Source organism: Pituophis catenifer, unplaced genomic scaffold (genome assembly GCF_029215685.1).
Source record: "Pituophis catenifer annectens isolate HBS135680 unplaced genomic scaffold, rPitCat1.0.hap2 SCAF_13, whole genome shotgun sequence".
NCBI classification, from domain to species: Eukaryota; Metazoa; Chordata; class Lepidosauria; order Squamata; family Colubridae; genus Pituophis; species Pituophis catenifer.
The window spans coordinates 6,102,989-6,130,097 of NW_027256893.1; the positions used below are offsets into that span (position 1 = coordinate 6,102,989).

A 27,109-nucleotide genomic window follows, 5' to 3' on the forward strand; every position below is an offset into this window, starting at 1 on the left:
TTGCCTGGGTATTTATTTATCCCAATCCTGTATTAGACAGGAAGCGCAACTTCACCCTGAGCCCTGATTTCGGCGAGAATTAAATTAGTTAAAAATGTTTGACCAAACGTAATTTCTAATGTTGGATTTTCCCCCTTACCAAAGGGAGCCCCCTTGTGGAGTACTATGAAGCCATTACTATGGCAACTCCACTATGCTGCATAGTAGAAGCCACTTTAAGGCAGTACAGTAGAAGCCATTTTAAGGCACAACAGGTTGTATCTTAACAGGACACACACCCCGAGCGGCGTTAGGGGTGTCTTACCCCTCCCCCCCCAGTATTTTTTTCCAGAGAGTAAGTCATCTGTGTAGCAAATTTGGTTGAAATTACTCAAGGCGTTCCAGAGTTATGCTGGAACATACACACATACAGCCATTTTTATATATATATAGAAGATTGTTGCTAATTTAGCTCAAAGTCTCTGGGCATATACAGCAGGGGTGAGTTCTACCTACCTTTACTACCAGTTCGCAACGGGGCTGCGCGTGCACCCACCACTGATATATAGTACATTTAATGAATTATTATGAAGTTATGATTAATATCCCTGTCCTGAGTGGAGGACATTTTTGAGATTCTGAATGATGTGGCAAAGCTTGTACTAACCTACAGTGTCTGTATTTGCAGATGGACCTCGCCAGCAAACATTTCCCCTAGTGCTACATTGGATATTTCTTTGAAATTCCTGGAAATGATGAGAGTTCAACTCAGGAGCGATGCTATCTGCACACTTTGCCTGGTGGTAGCTCTTTTCACCATGTTCTATTCCCAGCTGGGCCACACGTCCCACAGAGAAGAAAAAGCAGAAGGTGTGAAGAAGACATCAACCGCAACTCACAGGGTTTTCCAAGTTCCTGTTTTCCAGAAAGAGTCAAATGTCGAGATTCACACATCGGAGCCTAGAATTATCTCACCTATGAAAGATGCCACATTGGAAAGCCAGGAAGACCAAGTCACCCATCCGGCCCTCCCGACTCATTCCACCTTTGATTTTAGACTTTACCTAAGGAACAAGGACAACAGGAAATTCAACCTTCTCATTAATCAGCCGAAGAAGTGCATGAGAAGCTCAGAGAGGCCTTTTTTGCTCGTCGCCATAAAATCGCTGGTCGAGGAGTTCGACCACCGTGAGATTGTACGCAAAACATGGGGGAGAGAAGGTCTGGTGAACGGGATGCAGGTCCAAAGAGTTTTCCTCCTAGGAGTTCCAAAGAACAAGACGACGCTGCCAACTTGGGAAATTCTGATCCGTCAAGAGAGCCAATTGTACCGGGACATTTTGTTGTGGGACTTTCTGGATACTTTCTTCAACTTGACCTTGAAAGAGATACATTTCCTAAGCTGGGCCGATGAGTTTTGTTCCAGGACCAAGTTCATATTCAAAGGAGATGCTGATGTTTTCGTCAACATGGAGAACATTGTCAACTTCCTGGAAAGCTGCAATCCTTCCGAGGACCTCTTCGTCGGGGACATCATCTACAATGCACAACCGATCCGAATCCGAAAAAGCAAGTACTACATTCCAAACACAATGTATGGGCTAGGTATGTATCCAGCCTATGCCGGGGGTGGTGGGTTCTTGTTATCCATCAGCACCTTGAAGAAACTTGCCCAAGCTTGCACCCAAGTGGAACTCTTCCCAATTGATGACGTCTTCTTGGGCATGTGCTTGCAACGGATCAACCTGAAGCCCGTCTTGCACGAAGGGTTCAAGACTTTTGGAATAATCAAACCTTCTGCAGCTCCCAACCTGCAGACTTTTGATCCTTGTTTCTACAAAGATCTCATGGTGGTCCATGGTCTGAAGATAGCTGAAATCTGGCTAATGTGGAATCTCCTCCACAACCCACGGCTCTCTTGCACCCAGAACAAGCAAATCAGGAAAGCTTTCCGATGGAAGAAGACGATTAAAGACACTGCCAAAAATTATGGTGCCTAAGGGCTGGTGGACACCATGGCTGGGTTTACACAAGGATGTTGAATTATTCGTTTTTTCGGAGTCCACCTGGTACACTCCAGCGGAAACCATGTTCTAACCCACAAACCAATAAACCAAGGTTGACTCTAATCAAGCTTACCAGGTTGCGTGAAGGCAGATGTTAGGTCTTCAACTGACCTGGTTCAGTTCTGTTGAAGATGTTCTTGAGGGTTATCTAGTGTGGCTTTTTTAGGGTGAGATATTTAAACGCAACCATCTTAGTTCATCTTTTATAGACAATGCCAGACATGAAGTCACCTAATAATTTGAACTCGTCGAAGCTCTTCTTCCCCAACTAGTTTTCTTCATAGGATGTCCTTCTGGTGACACTTTTAAAGGCAAGACCATCGTCAGAAAATGCCCAGAATTGGATATCTGGAAAATGCACTTGTTTGATGACATTTTTTCACCCATCACACTAGCTGGTTTGTTTTTCAATGAGCCTGCTGCTACTGTAGAGGTAGTCCTAGACATATGGCCACAATTAAGTCCAATGTTTGTGTTGCTAAGTGAGATCGTTGAGTGAGTTTTGCCCCATTTTACAACTTTCCTTGCCACGGCTGTTAAATGAATCACTGCAGTTGGGAAGTTAGTACCACGGCTGTTAAGAGAACCTGGCTTCTTCCCCAGGGACTTGGCTTGCCAGAGGGTCACAAAAAGTGATCACATGACCCTGGGACACTGCAACTGTCATGTGAGTCAACTGTCAAAGCATCTGAAATTTGATTCGGCCATGGTTGTGTGAAAAATGGTCATGGGTCTATTTTTTTTCAATGCCATTATAACTTTGAACGGTCATTAAACCAACTGTTGTAAGTCAAGGACTATCTGTAGTACTTTATAGTGTCCAACGTAATTTATTTCGTAAGCTTGCAATGCTGTCCTTGGGGAAAAGACCCAGGGTTAAACAGGCATCTTTTGCCGCAGGAAGGGAGGGAGGGAGTGAAGGAAGGAAGGAGGAGGATGGAAGGAAAACTTAAGAGGGAGGGAGTGAAGGAAGAAAGGAGGGAAGGAGGAAAGAAAACTTAAGAGGGAGGGAGTGAAGGAAGGAAGGAGGGAAGGAGGAAGGAAAACTTAAGAGGGAGGGAGTGAAGGAAGAAAGGAGGGAAGGAGGAAAGAAAACTTAAGAGGGAGGGAGTGAAGGAAGGAGGGGGAAGGAAGGAAAACATGGGTGGGAGGGAGGGAAGGAAGGAAGGAGGGAGGAAAACTTGGGAGGGAGTGAAGGAAGAAAGGAGGAGGGAAGGAGGAAAGAAAACTTAAGAGGGAGGGAGTGAAGGAAGGAAGGAGGAGGGAAGGAGGAAGGAAAACTTGGGAGGGAGGGATTGAAGGAAGGAAGGAGGGGAGGGAAGGAAAACTTGGAAGGAAGGAAGGAAGGAGGGGAGAGGGAAGGAAAACTTGGGAGGGAAGGAAGGAAAACTTGGGAAGGAAGGAAGGAAGGAAGGAAGGAAGGAAGGAAGGAAGGAAGGAAGGAAGGGACAACTTGCTTCCTACAACTGCCCTCTATGCACTTACGATGGTGATGGTCTAAGCCCTTACTTTAACTGAGCACCTTGAGCTTTCAAGAGAGTGGTCAATTCTAGATCCAGCTCGAGATCAGTTCTAGTTCTTCCTTGGGCAGTTCTGCATGCTGCAAAAGCAAGACAAAATTCCCCAAGAACTTACTTATTTCACCAGCAAGGGCAACATTTTTAATGGAGGTTATTTATCATATTGAGGGGAGCTACCCCCACCCCCACCCCCCACCCCCGGGTAATGGTGCACAGCAGATGGAACAAAACTTTAACCAAAGTTTTACAATCATCACTTTGCAGGAGTTTTCAACAGCCACGACTCCTGACAACTGCCTGGATTAGTCCTATTTTACTTTGAATAGAATAGAGCTGGGAGGGACCTTGGAGGTCTTCTAGTCCAGCCCCTTGCCTAAGCAGGAGAACCTATGCTATTTCAGATAAGTGACTGTCCAGTCTCTTCTTAAAAGCCTCCAATGATGGAGCACCCCCAATTTCTGGTGGCAAGCTGTTCCACTGGTTAATTGTCCTCACTGTTAGGAAGTTTCTCCTTAATTCCAGGTTGCTTCTCTCCTTGATTAGTTTCCATCCGTTGCTTCTTCTCTTGCCTTCTGGTACTTTGGAGAATAATTTGACCCCCATCTTCTTTGTGGCAGCCTCTCAAATACTGGAATCCTGCTATCCTGTCACCCCTAATTCTTCCTTTCTTTAGACTAGCCAAACTGATTTAATTTTTTTTAATTGGCAATTTAATATATTGTGGTTTCCTTTTCTTCTTTTTTTTATAGATTATTTTAGATTTATGATGAAGTTGTTGGTTGGCAGCATACAACTGAAGAAAACTAATCATCTTTTTTCCTTCCTGAATTTGCTCCTGAAGATGGGAGCTTTTTTTTTAAAATGATCTAATAGACACTGTTCAAATTTACTGTTTCTGTGTTTGTGAGTCAGGAAAAAAAAAAAAAACCTTAGGAAAATTAAATTACAGTGGAAAAAATCATCACGCTCCGTTTATTTTCCAGATCCCTCTGATCAGATTCCTTTAAGGAATATGATTTTTTGCTTTGATTTGCACATAACAAAAAGGGGAAAAAACTTTAAAAGAAGTTTCCAAGTTAGCCTTGGAAAACCTGATTTCACCAGTATTTTGTGGGGAAAGAAGTCAGAAAGTTAAAATCAACATTTGTAAGTCAGATCACATCATTTGATGATTTTACCGCAGGGGGGGGGATATGTTTCAAATTAAGAAAGAACAGACAAGATTATTATTATGTTGTGCTGATTGAGAGCATTTGTCCAGAGAAATAAATGTTAGAGAAAGAGAAAAACATTTTACTCTTTTCACAGCTAGCCTAACCAACTACTGTACTTCAGGAGGGAGAAAAATGGCAATCTGTGCAAGAAAGCAATAATTTTATAATCTTTATGACTGTAAATACTTATATCCAGTTCACACAACCTGGTTGCTATGAATCTGTGCACCAAAAGAAACAAGCTATGGTTAGGATTCAGTATACGGTGGTAATTTAGGAAGGTACGGTGAGAATACAGAATCATAGGGCTGGAAGGGAACTTGGAGCTCACCATGTGTGTGTGTGTGTGTGTGAGAGAGAGAGAGAGACAGAGACAAATAGAGAGAGAGAGAGGCAGAAAGGAAGAAAGAGAGAGAGAGAGAGAGAGAGGCACAGAGAGAGAGAGGCAGAGAGAGAGAGGCAGAGAGGGAGAAAGAGACACACGCAGAGAGAGAGACAGAGAGGGAAAAAGAGACAGAGAGAAAGAGGCAGAGAGAAAGAGGCAGAGAGGGAGAAAGAGACAGAGAGAGAGGCAGAAAGAGAGAGAGAAGCACAGAGAGAGAGAGGGAGAAAGAGACAGAGAGAGAGAGAGAGAGAGAGAGAGAGAGGCAGAGAGGGAGAAAGACACAGAGAGAAAGAGGCAGAGAGGGAGAAAGAGACAGAGAGAAAGGCAGAGAGGGAGAAAGAGACACACAGAGAGAGAGAGAGGGAGAAAGAGACAGAGAGAGAGAGAGAGAGGCAGAGAGGGAGAAAGACACAGAGAGAAAGAGGCAGAGAGGGAGAAAGAGACAGAGAGAAAGGCAGAGAGGGAGAAAGAGACACAGAGAGAGAGAGAGAGGCAGAAAGAGACAGAGAGAGAGAGAGGCAGAGAGGGAGAAAGAGACAGAGAGAGAGAGGCAGAAAGAGGCAGAGAGAAAGAGGCAGAGAGGGAGAAAGAGACAGAGAGAGAGAGAGGCAGAGAGGGAGAGAGAGACACAGAGAGAGAGAGACAGAGAGGGAGAAAGATACAGAGAGAAAGAGGCAGAGAGGGAGAAAGAGACAGAGAGAGAGAGAGAGGCACAGAGAGAGAGAGGCAGAGAGAGAGGCAGAAAGGGAGAGGCATAGAGGGAGAAAGAGACAGAGAGAGAGAGAGGCATAGAGGGAGAAAGAGACAGAGAGAGAGAGAGAGAGGCAGAAAGAGACAGAGACACACAGAGAGAGAGACAGAGGGAGAAGGAGAGAGACAGACAGAGAGAGAGACAGAGAGAGAGACAGAGGGAGAAGGAGAGAGAGGGAGAGACAGAAAGAGAGAGAGAAAGAGAGAGAGGCAGAGATGGAGAAAGAGACAGAGAGAGACACAGAGGGAGAGAGGCAGGGAGGGAGATTGGAACATACTGGAATTGTGATTTACTTGGTAGGCTAAATGAAAAGTTGTGAATCAAGGACTACCTGTAGAGAACACACACCAGCTTACAGAACGGATTCCTGGCCTTAAAGAAACTTACCTTTAAGCACTGCACAAAGATTACTCACCCAAAATCTCTTACAACCTACTTTTCGGAGTATAAGACGCACTTTCCCCACCTCCCCAAAAGAGGGTGGAAATGTTGGTGCGTCTTATACACTGAATACAGCCATTTTTGGCCTCCCAAAACCCTGCCCTGAGCGTCCCGTTTTCAACAAAAACAGGCCCGTTTTTCGCAAAAACGGGGCCTGCAGAGAGTTTGGGAGGCCTGCAGAGTATTCCTGGGGTCTGGGGAGGGCAAAAATGCAACACGTGGGGAGTTTGGGAGGCCAAAAACGGGCCCGTTTTTGGGGAAAATGGGGGCGTTTTTGCCCTCCCCAGCCAAACCCCCTGCAGGGCCCATGTTTTCCTTGTTTACCTCTTCGAAATCTTGGTGTGTCTTATACTCCGGTGCGTCTTATAGTCCGAAAAATATGGTAATCTACTTTACAAGGTAACTCTGAAAGGTTTCACCACCTTCTGCAAGATCTGGATGGGAAGATAAATCCAAGACCGACTCATTTTATTGCAAAGTACATATATATATTCAGCCACTGTAGCTAAATCCAGCAACTGAGTCTTGTTTATTTGTCCTCTTAAGGTACATGCTTAGATGTTAACGCATTTCAGAGAATTTACAGGAGAATTATGAAAACACAAATTCACGGGATAAGAAAAGAAAATTTCTCAGCAAGCAACTGTCCAAGGAAAAACAGGATTTGGAGAAACATTTAAGAATAAAGGTAAATCCTAAACCATTTCTTCCCGTTAGCCCAATGGGGGCTTCCTTGATTTATTTATTTATTTATTAGTCCAACAGTGTATAGAGGACTGAATGACAAAAAGGAGGGGCACAAACACACACGCACACAAATTTACAGCAAACTCACACAACATTTATCCTGCTACCGGTCCAGGATTCGTAACTTTTTTTAACACTCTGAAACTCCCTATTCCTCATTTGTGGATAAATTTATACACATGCTTTAATTCTGTACACAGAATTAAAATTACAAAATGTTTTTTTTTTGTTTTTGGTATTTACAAAGATCTGTATTTACACACAGTTTTAAAACTCTCACAAAAATCATCTATAATTTATATCACCAGTTGCTACACCAAAATATTAAAAAAAATGGGATAAAATTATAAACTTCTCTCTATGCAGTCTTTTTTTAAAAAATTCTCTCCGCTGTTGTAAAAAGGGTTACGATCGAAAGAAAAGCGAGACCATTTATCATTTATTTTTTTTTCCTTTTAGATAAAAAGCAGCAAAAGAATCACATGCGTCCCTTAAAATCTTCTTGAAATAACAAGCTTTTTAAATAACTTTTCTTTACCTAGAAGTCACTGAATTATTATTATTATTTTTTCCCTGCTACGGATGGAGGAGGTGGACCTGCCCAACACTTTATCTCTGTTCCTATCTATTTCTATCTATACACGTAGAAATGTTGAAACTAGATTAAGGATCTCTTTGGCTAAAATTTTGGCATTAAATTAAAAAGAGAGAGAAAGAAGCAGTTCTCTCTCATTCTGCTGTGCTCCAAATAAGACAAACCCAGAATTTTCTTCTCCAGGGTTGATGCACTTCAAAAAGTTCTCGGGGAAAATTCCTTAAGGCGACATGTTTTCCATTTCATCTCAGCAGGATACATGTGAGGAAAAAAAGGAAACCTGGTTCGAATCATCCCAATTCCCCGCCCCCCTCCCTCCCGCTAACCTCGTTTACAGGACAAGGAAGAGGAATTCAAAGACGGTCTAAATCAGACACATGTCACCCTGCGGACAGTTAAGGTAGCCGCCTCACTCTTCCCAAGAGAATGCATATTAAGTTATCTGTTTTGCATACGAAGGAGAAAAACAAAATGACATATCCAAACTCTTCCTAAAAAGCATCATAATTCGTAGGAATCACCTAACTCGAGTTTTTGCTCCTCCTTCTCTAACCCCCCACCTCCTGGAAGAAACTGGGGTTTAGTTCACCGAATGTGGCAGGAGACAAAATTCTTTCATTTGCATCAAGTAAACGTTAGTGCAGAAAAATTGCATCGGATATTTCCTCCCCCCCCCACTGTTTTAGGGGTGGCAAAAAAAAAAAACCCAAAAAACCCAAAATCACACTTAACCCAGTCTCCACTCACGCCCAGCACTCTGTAAAATTCAAAAGGTCTCATCAAGTAATTAAAGTGTATGTAGTGCAAATATATATATATATATATATGTACACATATATATGACCACCGAGTCTTTAGGTTGCTTTGTGCCTTGTCTCCAACATCGGATGTCTGAAATTATGGACATGTTGAGCCTGGTGGGATATCCCAAGCTACCGAAAAACCCATATATTTAATTTCATATATACACCTATACATGAGCTCTGTGTGAGTCTGTCTCCACCCATATCCTTGTCTTATTCCTCTTCCCCCCCCCCTTCCAGAAGCAAAATAAAACACAGAAACGTGACTCTCAATACGCAGAACGCAAACACAGCTGGGAAAGAAAGGGGAAAAATACGTATACATACATACATACATATATATGGTCTTTGGTTATTCGGGTTTTCTCCCACGTAATTTTATGTGGGAGAAAACCCGAATGACCAAAGACCTACATACAAACACCCGCGAAAACCTCAGAAAACAAATATATATATATATATATCTTTAGCCAGGTTCTTCCTACGTAACCCAAGATTTTTATGCAGCCCTAGTTCAGTGAAATCCCAATCCACTCGTTTCTAGGCTTTTTTTCCTTTTCTGGCAGCCAGCAAACACTCTGCTGCCCATTGGGAGACTAAGGAGACTAAGATAGATCTATTTCGGACTTATAAGTCCTCATCAGTTAGCCACACCCTCATCCCATGTATCCTCCCAATGGGAAGCAGAGTGTTTGCTGGCTGCCAGAAAAAAAAGCCTAGAAACGAGTGGATTGGGATTTCACTGAACTAGGGCTGCATAAAAATCTTGGGTTACGTAGGAAGAACCTGGCTAAAAAGAAATACACATAAAGCCTACGAAAAGGAAAGAAAACAAATATATATATATATATATAGAAAGAGACCTGCTTTCTCAAGAATGAGAAACTTGTGCTTCTAAGATGTGCAGTTCCTCGCTGAGCTCTTTCTGAAAGCTCCTCCTCTGTCCAAGCTCTACAAAGACAAACTCTTTTGCATTTAGACCGTATCTTCCAAGGGCCAAGCGAGAAGAGAGGATTAATGGTAGTGCAGGCTAGTTGTGTGTGTGTGTGTCTGTGTGTGTGTGTGTGTGTGTGTGTGTGTGGTGTGCCTCTGCCACTGGCTCCAAGTCCTGCAAGGTTCAGCTTCAGAGGATTTCCAGCCTGTGCCATCCAGACATGACGAGGGCCAAGCTTTCTTGTACACACACATACACTCTCTCTCTCTCTGTGTGTCACAACCATAAACACCCACACCCACACATGCTCTCTCCACCGTTTCGTGCTTTTCCGTATGATAAGCGGCAGCAACTCAAGGCACGCTGAGCTAAACCGTGTAGCGTTATGTTCAATCGGGATATTGCTCACTGGGGAAGGTCCAAGATCTTGGTCTGGATGGTGGGCCGGGCCGGGCCGTAGAGCGTGACGGACGCAATGTGATTATTCTGCATCACCTGCGGATAAGAGATGGCCAACAGATTCAGAATGGCAGCCCAAGCGATGGGGAGCAAGAGGATGCATTACCTGAAGGTCAGTCCAGGAGGCCCAGGGAAGGGCTGGCTCAGCTCATCCCACGGAAAGGGACGTCAGTCATGTGAGGTCATCCAGACAGGAAGCTTGCCCGGGTGAGCTACAAGCAGTCCTCAATTAACGTTCATTCGTTCAGGGACTGTTTGAAGTTGCGATGGGGCTGAACAAGTGTGTTCTGACTCAGCTCCCCAAACACGACAACCCCTCTGAAGTTAAATTAATGGTTCCTTTACTAGGAGCACCAGCAGCCCCAGCAAAAAGTTTCTCATTCAACGCAGGCTAACAAGTCTGTCTGGCAGGGAGATGAATAGTTGTCTGCCACACCTATTCATCTCCGGCCCCTGCCTTTGATCCCCAGAGCTAGGGTGGGGCTTCGCTAGCAGTGGTGGCTCTTCCTTTCCAAGGACCGGCCCATAGATTTCCACTGCTCTCCTCTCCTCTGCCTTCTGCGCATCTGCACATCAGGCACTGGACCCAGCTGTTCCTCCTCTTCCTCATCAGCCACCTCCAGACCTGGGGGCTGTTGACTCTCCATCTGAGGGCTGAAGGACGGCCCAGGCTCCACCTCTGTCTCTCTCTCTCTCTGCCAGCTCCATGCCCTCTTCCCCCTCGGAGCTCTCAGGTTGCCTTGATGCCAACCCTGACTCTCATATGCTTCCTCCTCCTCTGATTCCGGTGCTGGAGGTGCCGGCGGCCGACAGGCCACAACAAAGTGGCACTTATATCCTTGAAGTTCTGGCTGTCTCAGCATCCCTGAGGCCACATGATTGCAATCTGGCCGTTTGACAACCAGCTCATATTTTGGTTCCAGGGTCTCATGGTCACATGAATGTTTCAATAAAGGAGAATATTTGTAGCTCAGGGTTAGAATGAGGGCTCCTTGGTGCTCTCTGAGCTTGCTTGTTTTCTTGGGAACGTTATTTGCAGCCTTCCCTGTCACTGCGTTTTTTTATTTACCAGATGAGCTCTATTATTTTTGAACTATAAGACTTTCCGTAGCTTGCCAAGAATTCTTATCTCTAAGCTAACTGCGCTTGTCCACACATCACACATTCCTTCACTCCTTCTTCTAACTTTCTTTGTTCTCCTGCCAGGAGGTTCTCCTGCCAGGAGGTCCGGCAGGAACGTTTGCCAAAATGTAATTAATTTAGCTAGTGAGATGTTTTATTTTCTTTATAACAAATAAATGTTATATTTAAATAATGTTATTATTCTTAGAAGATATTTCTTCGGGTTTGTTTTCTTAAAGTATGCTCGCAAGGAAAGGCCACGATTCGCTCCTCTTAATCAAGATGCAATTTCCCAGAGGCAGAATGGGATTAATCAACACCCTGACATTCCCTGCTGTCTTCTCACAAGCCACTCAAAAGGAAAGACAGCCAGGAAGGTTGCAAATGGATCGGCTAAATTGCTCCAGGTCTTCACCCGTCAGCAGTGGCGACCCTCGGCCCCACCACACTCAAACTGCCCCTCTTGGGCTACCCACTCACACCCTCTCCCACCCAACAGCAGACACTCACTTGCCTGCTGAGCTGCTTCCAAGCTTGTGAGACGCTTGTGAGAAGATGGCAGGGAAGGCTGCAAATGAACATTCGTATGACCTGGGACTTTCTCAACGATCTTTGTTTAACGAACTGCTAGGTTGGCAGAAGCTGGGACAAGTCACGGGAGCTCACCCCGTTACGCGGCACTAGGGATTCGAACCGCTGAACTGCCGACCTTTCGATCGACAAGCTCAGCGTCTTAGCCACTGAGCCACCACGTCCCTTTGAGAATAGGGTAAGGTAATAACTGAAACCATTAATAGGATTGGTGGCGTATACTGATAGACTACAGGTCCTCCTGAATTTACGACCTTTTGATCGACAAGCTCAGCGTCTTAGCCACCGGCTTTCCCATAAGACTACCTGTAATTCTACTTTATTGCAACATTATATTAACCAACTCTTGCAAGTCTGAGAGTAAGTTTCCCCCCCTGTTGCCTTTACAGACAAGGAAACTAGGGAGGGTCGTTCCTGAGATATTTATCCACCCACATTACTTCTGAGGGTTCAGCTGCCTCTTATCTGACCATTCACACATACCATCATAGAACAAGTCTTCTTAGAACAACTTTAACCCTGGGGAAGGGGTGGGATAAGAAAGCAAAATATTTCAATACAATAATAGCATATTACCGTATTTTTCAGAGTATAAGACGCACCTTTTCCCCCCTAAAAGGGGGTGAAAATTTAGGTGCGTCTTATACACCGAATGTAGCCCTGCCCACCCACTGGCTCCCACCCTTTGGCCTCTGCCTCTCAGCAATTTACCTCCTTGCAGCAAGCAGCAAGAAGAAACAGCCCATTTCAGCTTCAGCACAACCTAATTAGCACAAGTTGATTCCCAACTCTCAGCTGTTTCAGGCTGCAGGGATTGCCATTGCCTATGGCTGCGCGGGCCTCTGCTGCTTGCTGCAAGGAGGTAAATTGCTGGGATTTTTTTTTTCTTGTGCTAATCAAGCTATGCTGAAAACGAAAATGAAAGTAAAGCAGGCTGTTTGCTGCAACGAGGCTAAATTGCTGGGAGGCAGAGGCAGATTTCTTTTTCTTGTTTTCCTCACTGAAAAAGGTAGGTGCGTTTTATAGTCCGGAGCGTCTTATACTCCGAAAAATACGGTAAATGGTTGTGGAATTGGGAAGTCTCTCCATGGAATTAAGCAAGCAAAACAAACCAACACACTTGGAAATATACCCAATATGCATCGGGGGACTTCTTACCTACCTACCTACCTACCTACCTACCTACCTAAATAAATAAATAAATAAATAAATAAATAAATAAATAAATAAATCTGTTTTTAAAGAAGGTAGAGCCATATTTCAACCCAACCCAACTCCAACTGACGGTTGCTTTCCTCACCTCAAAGATCATCCGTTGTAATCCGAAACAAAAGGTTGACCCAAATGGATTTGTGTTGTTTGGAGAGGACGACCTGTAAAAACGAAAGAAGAAAAAGATACGTTTGCCGGTTTTATGAAAGCAAAACCTCAGCTAGAATTAAAAACCGCCCTTGTAGGGAAAGTCGAATTTTCCAACACGAGGTGCTATTTCGCAATGTATACTTTGCCGGCCTCGAACTGAAGTTATGAACTCTCCCAAAATGCGAATGCTTCACATTCTTTGCTATGCTACAGATTATCCAGGAAGACGTAAAATTCTGTTGTGAAGCACATTATTCAACAGGCAAAATAATGGTGAAGATGGATTTCCAAAAGCACAGGCAATTATTATAACCATTCCTTTAGTGACCCATTTGAAGTTAAAGTGGTTAGAATGCAGTCTTGCAGGCTAATTCTACCGACTTCCAGGGCTTCGATCCTGACTGGGTGAAGGTTGACTCAGCCCTCCATCCTTCTGAGGTTGGTAAAATGAGGACCCAGATTGTTGCTGATTCTGTAAACGGCTTAGAGAGGGCTGTAACGCACTGTGAAGCGGTATATAAGTCTAAGTGCTATTGCCCTTCCTTCCTTCCTTCCTTCCTTCCTTCCTTCCTTCCTTCCTTCCTTCCTTCCTTCCATCCATCCATCCATCCATCCATCCATCCATCCTTCCTTCCTTCCTTCCTTCCATCCATCCATCCATCCATCCATCCATCCATCCATCCATCCATCCATCCATCCCTGGCAGTGGTTAGAATGCAGTATTGCAGGCTGACCCTTCCAACTGTCAGCAGTTCAATCCTGACCAGCTCACGGTTGACCCAGCCTTCCATCCTTCTGAGATGGGTAAAACGAGGACCCAGATGGTTGGGGGCAATAGGCTGACTCTGTAAACCGCGTACAGAGGCTGTAAAGCATTGTGAAGCGGTATATAAGTCTAAGTGCTGTTGCTATTGCTAGTTATGACTGTGGTGGGCAGGTTCCATTATAATCAGAATTCGAGGACTACCTGTACTTCTCCATATAACATCTGCTAACCAACAATGATTATAGAACTGTTGAAGAACAGTTAGAGGAATTACGTTTGGTTAGTCTAGAGCAGTGGTCCCCAACCCCCGGTCCGCGGACCGGTGCCGGGCCGTGGAGTACCTGGCACCGGGCCGCGCAGCGGCCGGGGGACATGAACGCTGCAGCGCAAAGGCTCCTGGGCCGTGCGCAAAAGCTCCTGGGCCGTGCGCAAAGGCTCCAGGGAAGAGAGCCCCGCGCAGGTACGCACGTGTGGCCCAAAGCCCCCACCCCTGCGTGCGCTCAGCGGGCCACGGTAAAATTATCAAAGGCTGATTGGTCTGCGGCGATAAAAAGGTTGGGGACCACTGGTCTAGAGCAGTGGTTCTCAACCTTCCTAATGCTGCGACCCTTTAATACAGTTCCTCATGTTGTGGTGACCCCCAACCATAAAATTATTCCTAAAACCATTAAAAATTTGTGTTTTCCGATGGTCTTAGGCGACCCCTGTGAAAGGGTTGAGAACCACTGGTCTGGAGAAAAGAAGGACTAGGGATGACATGGTAGCAGTGTTCCAGTTTTGAGGGGCTGCCACAAAGAAGAGGGAGTCAACCTATTTTCCAAAGCACCTGAGGGCAGGACAAGAAACAATGGATGGAAACTAATCAAGGAGAGAAGCAACCTAGAACTAAAGAGAAATTTCCTAAAAGTGAGAACAATTAACCAGTGGAACCACTTGCCTTCAGAAGTTCTGGATGCTCCATCACTGGAGGCTTTTAAGAAGAGACTGGACAGCCATTTGTCTGGAATAGTATAAGGTCTCCTGCCTGGGCAGGGGGTTGGACTAGAAGATCTCAAAGTCCTCCCCAGCTCTATTCTGCATTCTATTCTGACAGGGAGTTTTGCATGACACAAATGAATACTGAGCAGAATTCTACAACAGTTCTAATCTAATCTGGAATCTATCCCCTCTCAGTTCCTCAAAATCATTTTTGGAGCTGCGTTTTTTTATTTTTTTATTTTTAAAATATTTTTATTAAACAGTTTTTTTAAAAAAAAAACCAAAAAGAAATATTAATACTTTCTTCTTTTCAACAGTTTTGCGTCGGTAATCCATACTTACACATTTTCTTTCTCTTAGCCTAGTATATCTTTTATGCATATATTTCTAATATATCGTATACAGTATATACCACTATTTCTATTTTATTTCTATTTTATTGAATTTATATACCGCCCTACTCCCGAAGGACTCAGGGCGGCGAACAGCCACAGAATAAAGCACATAGATACAAAATTTAAAATAAACTAAAACGAATTAAATAATTTGGCTGAACAAATTTAAAACCCCAATAATTTAAAACCAAATTTAAAATTTCCATTTAAAAAGGGGAAAGACTTAGGTCAGGCCAGCTTGATGAAATAAGAAAGTCTTGAGCGCGCGATGGAAGGTACGCAGATCAGAATACTATAATGTATTATATTATTCTAATTGTTTCATTTACAATAGACATAAACGTGTACCCAATTTCCTTTCCACAATTTTTGTTTCTTCCCATTTGTTCTTATATTTCCACTCCTAATTCAAATCTGGCTAGCAAGGCATGTTATTTCTTCCCAAAGGAAATCTTTTAAAAAAAAATGTTTTTTACCTGTGAAGAACTACAGGTTTTTCCACAGGATGTCCAAGAAGCTCTTGAATATTATCCCACTACAAGAAAAAAGAAAATTAAGAGAAGGAAGCCCACCGTGAATATCCTTATTTAAAAACAAAGAGCAAAAAAGGTTCTGAGGTGCATCACATTTTCAGAACTCAGGGACCATTTTGGAAGAACTACTAACATCCCTCAGTGGTGACCCAAGAGCTGTCTTTATTGCAGGGGCCTCGTTTCTGGCTAAGCCTGCTCTTTCTTGGACCTACCTGGAAACTTAAAACTACAAATATCTCAGAGTAAGCTGTGTTCTGGTATGAATCCATCAACCCAGTGGTGAAATTCAAAATGTTTAACTACCGGATCTGTGGGCGTGGCTTGGTGGGTGTGGTGTGGCTTGGTGGGCGTGGCAGGGGACGGATACTGCAAAATCCCCATTCGCTCCCCACTCCTGGGGGAAGAATACTGCAAAATATCCATTCCCTCCCCACTCCTGGGGGAAGGAATCTGGCAAATCCCCATTCCCTCCCCACTCCTGGGGGAAGGATACTGCAAAATCTCCCTTCCCACCCCACTCCAGGTAGAAGGAATCTGGCAAATCCCCATTCCCACCCCACTCCTGGGGGAAGGATACTGCAAAATCTCCCTTCCCACCCCACTCCAGGTGGAAGGATACTGCAAAATCCCCATTCCCTCCCCACTCCTGGGGGAAGGATACTGCAAAATCTCCCTTCCCACCCCACTCCAGGTAGAAGGAATCTGGCAAATCCCCATTCCCTCCCCACTCCTGGGGGAAGGATACTGCAAAATCTCCCTTCCCACTCCACTCCAGGTGGAAGGATACTGCAAAATCCCCATTCCCTCCCCACTCCTGGGGGAAGGATACTGCAAAATCCCCATTCCCTCCCCACACCAGGTGACGGATACTGCAAAATCCCCATTCCCTCTCCACTCCTGGGGGAAGGATATTGCAAAATCCCCATTCCCACCCCACTCCAGGGGAAGGAATCTGGCAAATCCTCATTCCCTCCCCACTCCTTGCGGAAGGATACTGCAAAATCTCCCTTCCCACCCCACTCCTGGAGGAAGGATACTGCAAAATCCCCATTCCCTCCCCACTCCTGGGGGAAGGATACTGCAAAATCCCCATTCCCTCCCCACTCCAGGTGACGGATACTGCAAAATCCCCATTCCCTCCCCACTCCTGGGGGAAGGATATTGCAAAATCCCCATTCCCTCCCCACTCCTGGAGGAAGGATACTGCAAAATCCAGCCAGAGGTGGTATTTGCCGGTTCTCCGAACTACTCAAATTTTCCGCTACCGGTTCTCCAGAATCTGTCAGAACCTGCTGGATTTCACCCCTGCATCAACCCCAGATTCTTCTGAGACCCCATGGAAAAACGGTCTTTTTCAGCACCCTTCCTATTAAACCTGGACAAAAAAACAGGTAAAACACCTCTAAAGATCAGGGCTGTTCAAAGAATCTCCTCTTTGTGATTTACCTTGCTATACGTTGTGCAGGTTTCCGTCTGAGACTCGGTGCTTTCTAATAGGGGGGAGAAAATTTTTTAAAAAAGTAAGTTTACATGTCAGAGGTACATTCCTCCTAGCGAATGCTTAGTAAAACAACAATAAAATAGGTTTGGCCTCGAGCAAAAAAGGAACATCTATGGGGATTCTCAGTCATCCGGGTCACAGTTGTCCCAAAGGTGCTTTTTTTCAAAAGGCAACTGGACTTCCTTTGTTTTTCCTCGAAGACCTTTCACTTCTCACCCAAGAAGCTTCTTCAATTCGGACTGAATGGTGGAGAATGGAAGGATCTATATTCCTTGCAGTCATCTGGTCGTTAGTAATCTTTCTGAGAGTTGTTGAGGCCACTTGGGAGGTTTTTCCCAAGTACCCTCAGGGTCACTAAATAGTGCAAATGAGTGTGGAACCTTCTTGGAGCGGCTGAATCAGGAGTGGGTTCTAAATTTTTTTACTACCGGTTCTGTGGGTGTAGCTTATTTTGTGGGCGTGGCTTGGGGTGGGTGGGTAATGTGACTGGGTAGGCGTGGCCAACTTTTTTTTTTTTTACTTTTAAAAGCATTTTTTCTACAACCTGCAGAAAAAAATGCTTTTAGAAGCCTCTGACGATCAGGCAACTCAGCTGGGATCGTCAGAGGCTTTTCAAAGCATTTTTTTTTCTACAGCCGCTTCGGCCGAAAAGGTTGTAGAAAAAATGCTTTGAAAAGCCTCTGACGATCCCAACCGAGCCGTGGGATCATCAGAGGCTGCTTTTTTTAAAAAAACTTTTAAAAGCATTTTTTCGGCAGAAGAGGTTGTAGAAAAAATGCTTTTAAAAGTAAAAAAAAAAAAGCCTCTGATGAGGTGGGCGGGGTAAGCGAGCGGCGACTGGGCCGGGGACCGGTTCGGGGGCGTGGCCAGCCAATATTATTACCGGTTCTCCGAACTACTACAAATTTTTACTACCGGTTCTTGTGAACCGGTGCGAACCGGAAGCAACCCACCACTGAGCTGAAAGGACTTGTGTTGTAAACATGAGACAGGTGGGGTCGTAATCGGGATTCTCCATCATCCAATCAGAACCGAAGAAGCTTCTCGGATAAACGTCTTCAAGGAAAAACGAAGTCCAGTTGCTTTTTGAAAAAAAAAAAAAAACACATTTGGGACAGCAGAAAAGGAAGGTATTTTCAAGAAAGTTCGTCAAGGTTTCTTTAAATGAGTATTTCCTGAAGTGCGAGTGTGGATGTTGAATGCTTTTCAGACTTACAACCCCTGCTGTCAACAACCAACCTTTCGGCTGTTAACTGAAATGTGGCAGCCCCGAAGCTCTGAAGAAATTGATGGCTTCCAAGGGCTGACAACAGCAACATTCCCACGATCATGTGATCAAAATCAGATGCTTAGCAACTGACTCATACTTATGACGGTGGTAGTGTCCCATGATTACTTTTTGAGATCCACCTGAGAAGCAAAGTCCATGGGGGAACCAGATTCATTTAAATGTTACTAACGTAACAACTGCAGCTATTCACTCAACAACTGTGGCAAGAAAGGCCGTAAAATGGGGCAACGTTCGCTTAACAACTGTGTTAGGAAATGATAATTACCTAACTTGTTGGGTTGACAATATATAAAACCTCAATATAGCTTTAATATAGCTTTATTGCTGTATTGCATCATACTGTGTCCTGATTGGTTAGCTCTGATTGGCTAATGGCCTTAAGAGGGAGCTTGAAACATGGTTTATTTGTCTTTGCTGATCGTTATTGCTCTTTGCTGTGTTTGCTACTGTTTGCAACTGTTTATTGTGTATGACTACGACGACTGGTAAGAAGACTTTATTAGATTATCCCTGGACTATTGTTTTACTATCTACTGCTTTATCTGTGTATGACCTGGACTGTTTATTGGACTGTGCCTTATTACTATTTCCTAAAAGTAAAACACAACTCAGTGTATCTGTGTGTTGGCTGTTTATTCGCAATTGCTCTCAATCGCTTTCATGTGCACACCCTTGCTACTCTAGGGTTGCTCTGCGAATTCCTTAACAATTTTTTTTTAAAAAAAAATTTTTTTAAAAAAATATTTTATTTTATTTTATTTTTTTTAATTTGATTTATATGCCACCCTTCTCCGGAGACTCAGGGCGGCTTACAATGCGTTAAGCAATAGCCTTCATACTTTTGTATATTTATACAAAGTCAGCTTATTGCCCCCACAATCTGGGTCCTCAATTTACCTACCTTAGAAAGGATGGAAGGCTGAGTCGACCTTGAGCCTGGGGAGATTCGAACTAGCAGTAATTGCAGGCAGCTGAATGATAATAATAGGCTATTAGTCTGCTGCGCCACCAGGCTCTAGTAATTGTCTCGCTTTTTGGCTCAACTGTGGTCGTAAGTTGAGGACTACCTCATATACCAAGGGGATATATTAGGATGTGAGCACTAGTTTTTGTCTTTCTGTTTTGTTTCCTTAATCTTTTGTAAATTCACCCATGTTGTTGGCCATATTGAACCTAAAAGTCTTAGCTTCACATGCCGTAACTTTGGGTTTCCCCTCAATTTTGCTTTGTTAAAACTTTAAAAAGCACATTAAAAAAAATGTCCTAGAATCATAAGAATCCCATCATTCATTCACGGTCGATGTTCCCATTCACATATATCTTTTGGCAAATATTCTTCTTTCTTACCTTGTTTAATAACAAGCGGGATCTTAAATTCACAACGGTGATAACTGCAAGAATGGAATCAGTAGTTAGGAGAAAGTACAATCATAAACAAGAGTTTTATTTCAAAAAAATACTTGACTCTAAATCAGGTCTGTCCAACCTTGGCAACTTTAAGACCTATGGACCAACTCCCAGAATTCCCCAGCCAGCATCGGCTGGCTAGGGAATTATGGGAGTTGAAGGCCATAGGTCTTAAAAGTTGCTGAGGTTGGACACTCCTGCTCTAAATAAATTACTGTATTTTTCGGAGTATAAGACGCACCTTTTTCCCCCCTAAAAGGGGGTGAAAATTTAGGTGCGTCTTATACACTGAATGTAATCCCACCCACCCACTGGCCCCCACCCTTTGGCCTCTGCCCCCCAGCAGTTACCTCCTTGCAAGCAAACAGCAAGAAAAAACAGCTCCTTTCAGCTTCAGCACAGCCTAATTATCACAAGTTGATTGGATCGGTCTCCCGACTCTCAGCTGATTTGCTCTCAGCTGTTTTGCACAGGGATCTGCTGCTTGCTGCAAGGAGGTAAATTGCTGGAGCAGATTTTTTTTCCCCCTTGTGCTAATCAAGCTATGCTGAAAACGAAAATGAAAGTAAAGCAGGCGGTTTGCTGCACCAGGCAAAATTGCTTAGAGGCAAAGGGAGATTCCTTTTTCTTCTTTTCCTCACCAAAAAAGTCCGGTGCGTCTTATACTCCGAAAAATACAGTATGTTTAAGTTGAACTGTTCTAAATTCATAGCGTCTTGTTTTGAATTCAAAACATGGTTTCTACGCTCCTTCCAAAATGGTCAAAACAGCCCGTTTCACACTCAAAATGGCTGTTTCGGGTTTGAAAGCCTGTGTGTGTTTGTGTGTGTGTGGTCTGACACTTGAAATGTATTTCAAATTCAAAAGAATTCAAAGGCAAAATGTTATGCACATTCTATATTCCGCAGTCTTGCACGGGTCTCATAAGAATATTCTCTATGAATATCGGCATCGACAGTCATGTGACTGTGATTTTCGACGTTTCTGGCAATAACGCCCATTTGGAAAAAAATGGATTTGCTTAGCGACCACCTGATTTGTTGAACGACTGCAGTGGCTTGCTTTACGACTGTCATAAAAATGGTGTCAAATTGAATTAAGTGACATGGTAACTAAAAGCTAAAAGACCAGAACAATTTACACCCAAAATTCCAGGTTCCATTGTGGCCCTTAAGGGAGGACGGCCTCTATTTCATGGAATTAAGAAGATAAACGCTTTTGACTGTCTGAGAAATTTTTTGAAAAAGATTAGAATCATTCCTCAAATGTTTGATGAAGATTTAGAAACGATAAATTAGGCGTTATGTGTTTCCACTGCTGGAAATTCAGGAAAAAGCACAAAGTTTCTGGGCTCTTGCATATCCATCTACTACTAGCTCATAACGTTTCAGGCTGAAATGGAAAATGGGATATATTTGAGCTTTTTTACTCACATGTTAAAGTTATAATGACCAGGATAATTGGTATGCAAAACAAATTTCTTTACTCTATGAGTATTTGCATCAAAAAGGATATCCTGAGGGAGAAAACCAGAACAGAGAAAAATTACTATACTTAAGTGATGAAACAAGCCATCATCATCAATCAATTGACCTGTTTAAGTTATTGTAGAATAGAATAGAATAGAATAGAATAGGATAGGATAGGATAGGATAGGATAGGATAGGATAGGATAGGATAGGATAGCATAGGATAGGATAGGATAGCATAGGATAGCATAGGATAGGATAGGATAGCATAGGATAGAATAATGGAATAAAGAATAGATTAGGGTAGGGTAGGGTAGGGTAGGGTAGGGTAGGGTAGGGTAGAATAGAATAGAATAGAATAGAATAGAATAGAATAGAATAGAATAGAATAGAATAGAATTTTATTGGCCAAGTGTGATTGGACACACAAGGAATTTGTCTTTGGTACATATGCTCTCAGTGTACATAAAAGAAAAGATACGTTCAACAAGAATCATAAGGTACAATACTTAATGATAGTCATAGGGTACAAATAAGCAATCAAATCATATTAGGAAACAGTCAATATAAATCGTAAGGATACAAGCAACAAAGTTACAGTCATGCAGTCATAAGTGAGAGGAGATGGGTGGTGGGAACGATGAGAAGACTAATAGTAATAGTAATGCAGACTTAGTGAATAGTTTGACAGTGTTGAGGAAATTATTTGTTTAGCAGAGTGATGGCGTTCGGGAAAAAACTGTCCTTGTGTCTAGTTGTTCTGGTGTGCAGTGCCCTATAGCTTCGTTTTGAGGGTAGGAGTTGAACCAATTTATGTCCAGGATGCGAACGGTCTGTAGATATTTTCACAGCCCTCTTTTGACTTGTGCAGTATACAGATCCTCAATGGGAGGCAGGTTGGTAGTAATTGTTTTTAACATCCTACCTGTCAATCAACATGTACCTGGCTCAATAGTATGCACTGTGGGAGGGATCTAGCTGTCCTAGTAGACAACCACTTCAATATGAGCTGTACTGCAGCTGCCAAAAAAAGCCAATGCAGTCCTAGGCTACATCAACATGTTGTGGCTCCGTTACCTGAGCCTGTGTCATCGGCAGGAGAGGACTCCGAGAGTGAAGGAGAGGAGTTGGCAAGGCCTCCCTCTCCAGGACCCTCCTCTCTGGCAATGCCTTCGGTGTCCGCCAAAGGGCAAGAGATAGGGCCGGGGCCAAGCACGTCCACGCAGCCACAGGTGGACAGTAATGAGGGAGATGAGTCTTGGCTGGATCCTCGGCAGCGTCGCAGAGATAAGCGCGCGCAACAGAAGAAGAGGCGTGCCAGAGATTAGGCTGAGTCACTGGACCACAACCCACAGGATATAAAAGGGGGTGAGGTGGCCATTCAGACTCTGTGACGGACAAAACTAACTACTATCGAGTCACATTGCATCTTTGGAAACAACATTATCGGCCTTGGATTTATTTTACGAAATGGACAATTCTTGACTGTGTGTATTTTGTTTATTGAGTAAAAGTTCTTGGCAAGCAGCTACTGGGTTGCTGCCAAGCGTCTTATCGGAAGAATTGGTTGTCTGCCAGTTTATTTAACCCCCGGCTGTCTGTTTGTGTGCGTGTGTAAGACGGGGACAGAACACAACAGAGGGATAGTTTCAAGATTACGTAAAGTGATAATACTGCTTTATATTGCATTAGTCGGGCCACACTTGGAATCCTGTATCCAGTTTTGGTCACCACATTATAAAACATGTGGAGATTCTAGAAAGAGTGCAGAGAAGAGCAACCAGGATGATTAGGGGACTGGAGGCTAAAACATAGGATGAAGGGCTAAGGGAACTAGGTCTGTCTACTTTAAACTGGAACAAAGGAGAAATTTCTTGACAGTGAGAACAATTACTGTAATCGGGGGGAATAGCTTTCCTCCAGAAGTCGTGGGTGCTTCATCACTAGAGGTTTTTCAGATGAGAATGGTCCACCATTTGTCTGGATGGCATAAGGTCTCATGCCTTGAGCCGGGTTGGACTAGAAGATCTCCAAGGTCCTTTCCAACCTTGTTTATTCTACGGAGATTTATTTATTTATTTATTGGTTCGATTTATATGCCGCCCTTCTCCGGAGACTCAGGGCGGCTTACAATGCTTTTAAGCAATAGCCTTCATACTTTTGTATATACCTGCTTAGTAGGGCTTTCGGCCCCCCCTAAGCGGTGTTCTTTTTTTATACAAAGTCAGTTTATTGCCCCCACAATCCGGGTCCTCATTTTACCTACCTCGGAAGGATGGAAGGCTGAGTCAACCTTGAGCCTGGTGAGATTTGAACTCGCAGTAATTGCAGGCAGCTGGCAGCTAAGTGCTACTTTAACAGCGCTTTAGTCCGCTGCTCCACCAAGGCTCCTTCTCAGCCATCCAGGTCATGGTTGTCCCAAAGGTGCTTTTTCAAGAGGCCACTGGACTTTCTTTCTTGGTTTTTTTCTTGAAGACGTTTTGCTTCTCATCCAAGAAGGACAGAAGCTGAAGAAGCTTCTTGGATGAGAAGCGAAACGTCTTTCAAAGAAAAACCAGAAAGTCCAGTGGCCTCTTGAAAAAAAAAGCCACCTTTGGGACTGTTTATTCTATGACATTCTTATGTGTGAGCAACTTGAAGAAAATAATTAATTCAAAAATGAGCAGCAAAAACATCTGCTATTTTTTTCAACAGCTGGCATACAATTTCACATGTCATGTGTGGCACTCCCGGATCTTTTCTTTTTAAGCGAAAACTATGAAGATCTTACGAGCTTTTAGTCCGTGATGGAAAGTCTGACTTCCCTCATTCATTTACTGAGTTTATGGAGGCCCTCAAATGCCATCTAGTGGCCTTGCAGATCCAGGAGCTGCCTTTTGGCCCTGGGATTTTGACCAGACAAGCTCAGGTAATGCTAGAAGCTCAGGTTCAGAGGTGGGTTTCAGCAGGTTCTGACCAGTTCTGGAGAACCGGTAGCAGAAATTTTGAGTAGTTCAGAGAACCGGTAGTAAAAATTCTGATCGGCCCTGCCCCCATCTATTCTCTGCTTCCTGAGACCCAGCTGATCAGGAGGAAATGGAGATTTTGCAGTATCCTTCCCCTGGAGTGGGGTGGGAATGGAGATTTTACAGTATCCTTCCCCTGCCACGCCCACCAAGCCACACCCACAGAACCGCTAGTAACAATTTTTTGGAACCCACCACTGCTCAGGTTGACGTGCTTCAGCATATTGGGTGACCCTGGCTGCTTGCGTTTATTATTAAACAAACATGGTTTAGTGGCGTGTATCTAACCCCAGCTTTAACTCACCACTCCAAGCGTGAAGTAGTTGAAGAAAAAATCGTTGCACTTCGAAGGGACTTGCTTGTGAGGCGAAGGTGAATGGATTTTCATCTGTTTGCAAAAAAAAAAAGCAAGAAACAGCTTTATTTTCAAATTTAACAATGGCTGGTGTTTATTGGGAAAAGGGAGCCCCCCCCTAAGCTTTGAATGGATTAAATGACATCCACGAGAGAAATCAGGAATTGATTCAACCCTGTACAGCAGGGATCTCCAACGGTGGCAACTTTATGACTTGTGGACTTCAACTCCCAGAATTCCTCAGCCAGCCATGTTAACAACTTAACACCTGCAGTCAGTGGTGGGATTCAAGTAATTTAACAACGGGTTCTCTGCCCTAATGATTTCTTCCAAAAACCAGTTTGCCAAACTACTCAGAAAGTTAACAACCGGTTCTCCCAAAATGGTGCGAACCGGCTGAATCCCATCACTGCCTGCAGTAATTCACCCAACACAGTGTTTCTCAACCTTGGAAGCTTGAAGATGGGTGGACTTCAACTCCCAGAATCCCCCAGCCAGCGCTGCTGGCTGGGGGATTCTGGGAGTTGAAGTCTACCCATCTTCAAGCTACCAAGGTTGAGAAACACTGACTTAATGGCAGGCAAAAAGGGGGCGAAACTCCCTTGCTCTCACAAAATGGGGCAAAACTCCCCTTAACAGCTGCCTTGCTTAGCCACAGAAATATTGTGGTCAATTGGGATTCTAAATCAAGGACTACTTCCCTGTACTGAGTGGGAAAAAAACCAACCATCCATATGAACATGTGAATGTTTTTAAAATGTTATCTAATTTTAGGTTCTATTTAATTGGGTCAGATTATGTTATAATAATAATTTTAATGATGTTTGTGTGTCTATATTTTTCTTGACTGTACACCACCTTGAGTCCTACGGGAGAAAGGCGGTATAGAAATATAATAAATAAATAAATAAATAAATAAATAAATAAATAAATAAATAAATAAATAAATAAGCCACTTTCTGCATACCATTAAAAACCCCACAACACTCAATAAATTAAAATGACATTAAAAATATCTCACTTAAAAATACAAGCAGGAAAAATTAATAAAAACTCAACTTAACTTAAAAATTCATTTAGTGACCATTTGAAGTTACAACAGCACTGAAAAAGGTGACTCGTGACCGTTTTTCACACTTATGACCGTTGCAGCGTCCCCATGGTCATTTGATCAAAATCCAGACACTTGGCATCTGACCCATATTTATGACCGTTGCAGAGTCCCGGGGTCACGTGATCCCATTTTACGACCTTCTGACAAGCAAAGTCAATGGGGAAGCCAGATTCACTTAAGAACGGTGTTACTAATTTAACAACGGCAGGGATTCACTTAACAACTTGGTGAGAAAAACGTAAAATGGGGCAAAACTCACTTAACAATTATCTCGCTTTGCCACAGAGTTTGGGCTCAATTGTGGTCGTAAGGGGAGGACTGCCTATAATTTATCTAACACTCAGTGAGGAAGTGAAGGTCTTTGCAGGCTGCTTATACAAATGACCAGCAAGGATTTTGCCTAACCTTATCTTCAGATTTGTAGAAAACCTTGTGAGGGGACCCCAAAGTGCTCAGAACATCTTGGCACGAATCACCGAAATACACACAACGCTCAGATACCCGTATTTTGGCATCGGCTAACACACCAGGACCGCAACCTATAAAGGAGAAATAAAGGAGAGAGGGAAGATATGAGCACTAGGGAATAATTCTGAAGCACCTGCCTTGATCCCAATAGTCTTAGAAAATAAAATTATGTGAATGTGAGTGTTCAGAGGAAAAAAAAAAATTAGAATGCTCATGTAAACTTTATGCGGAAAGAAAGAAATGAAATTATGATTTATGGACTCATTCTTTAAAACTGAGCCTGGATAGCTCAGCAGACTAATGCATTGTAATTTAACTCCAGCTGTCTGCAATTAGTAAGTTCGAATCTCGCCAGGCTCAAGGTTGACTCAGCCTTCCATCCTTTCTAAGGTAGGTAAATTGAGGACCCAGTTTGTGGGGGCAATAAGCTGACTTTGTAAAAATATACAAAAGTATGAAGGCTATTGCTTTACGCATTGTAAGCCGCCCTGAGTTTCCGGAGAAGGGCGGCATATAAATCAAATTAAAAAAAAAAATGAGCCTTTTTGAGGTACATTGATTTAAAAATTGTTGCCTAAAATGCACCCCGTTGAAAGTTACAGACATGAGAGTTTTCGTTGTATACAGAGTTGTTGTTTTTGTCACAGTCTGATCTAGAGTTGGGTGGTTTCAGACGGTTTGAGCAAACCGGTAGTTAAATAGCTGGCTGGCCCCACCCCTCCCTTCCCTGCCCCTTCCAGGAGGTCCCCACACACTCCATTTTGGCTCCCAGGTAAGTGCAGGGAGGCCTACTAGGCCCAAAATGGAGAGTGAGGGGTGGGAGCCTGTTTTTTCTCCCAGGGGAGTGCAGGAGGCCAA

The 27,109-nt window shown here is 43.6% G+C and overlaps 2 protein-coding genes across 3 annotated transcripts in view; one reads left to right on the forward strand and one right to left on the reverse strand.

The window, feature by feature from the left end:
* The first annotated feature begins 709 nt into the window (after positions 1–709).
* On the forward strand, positions 710–1,979 carry B3GNT9 (UDP-GlcNAc:betaGal beta-1,3-N-acetylglucosaminyltransferase 9). The gene has a single exon (XM_070952898.1). It carries the CDS (start codon positions 732–734, stop codon positions 1,977–1,979), a length of 1,248 nt encoding a protein of 415 aa, XP_070808999.1. The 5' UTR covers positions 710–731.
* A 7,313-nt stretch (positions 1,980–9,292) lies between these two features.
* PHAF1 (phagophore assembly factor 1) overlaps positions 9,293–27,109 on the reverse strand; it is a 69,931-nt gene continuing 52,114 nt past the window's right edge. For both annotated transcript variants that reach the window (XM_070952866.1, XM_070952865.1), the window contains exons 10-17: positions 26,189–26,322; positions 24,619–24,702; positions 21,274–21,356; positions 19,781–19,824; positions 17,088–17,131; positions 15,585–15,643; positions 12,908–12,980; positions 9,293–9,930 (exon numbers count right to left, since the gene is read on the reverse strand). In XM_070952866.1, the coding sequence (XP_070808967.1) occupies positions 9,841–9,930; positions 12,908–12,980; positions 15,585–15,643; positions 17,088–17,131; positions 19,781–19,824; positions 21,274–21,356; positions 24,619–24,702; positions 26,189–26,322 (611 nt within the window). In that variant the 3' untranslated portion in view covers positions 9,293–9,840. The remainder of the gene's footprint in view (positions 9,931–12,907; positions 12,981–15,584; positions 15,644–17,087; positions 17,132–19,780; positions 19,825–21,273; positions 21,357–24,618; positions 24,703–26,188; positions 26,323–27,109) is intronic.

Excerpts from the sequence above, each read along its gene's own strand:
- B3GNT9 (XM_070952898.1), top strand. The coding sequence starts at position 732 with ATGATGAGAGTTCAACTCAGGAGCGATGCTATCTGCACACTTTGCCTG.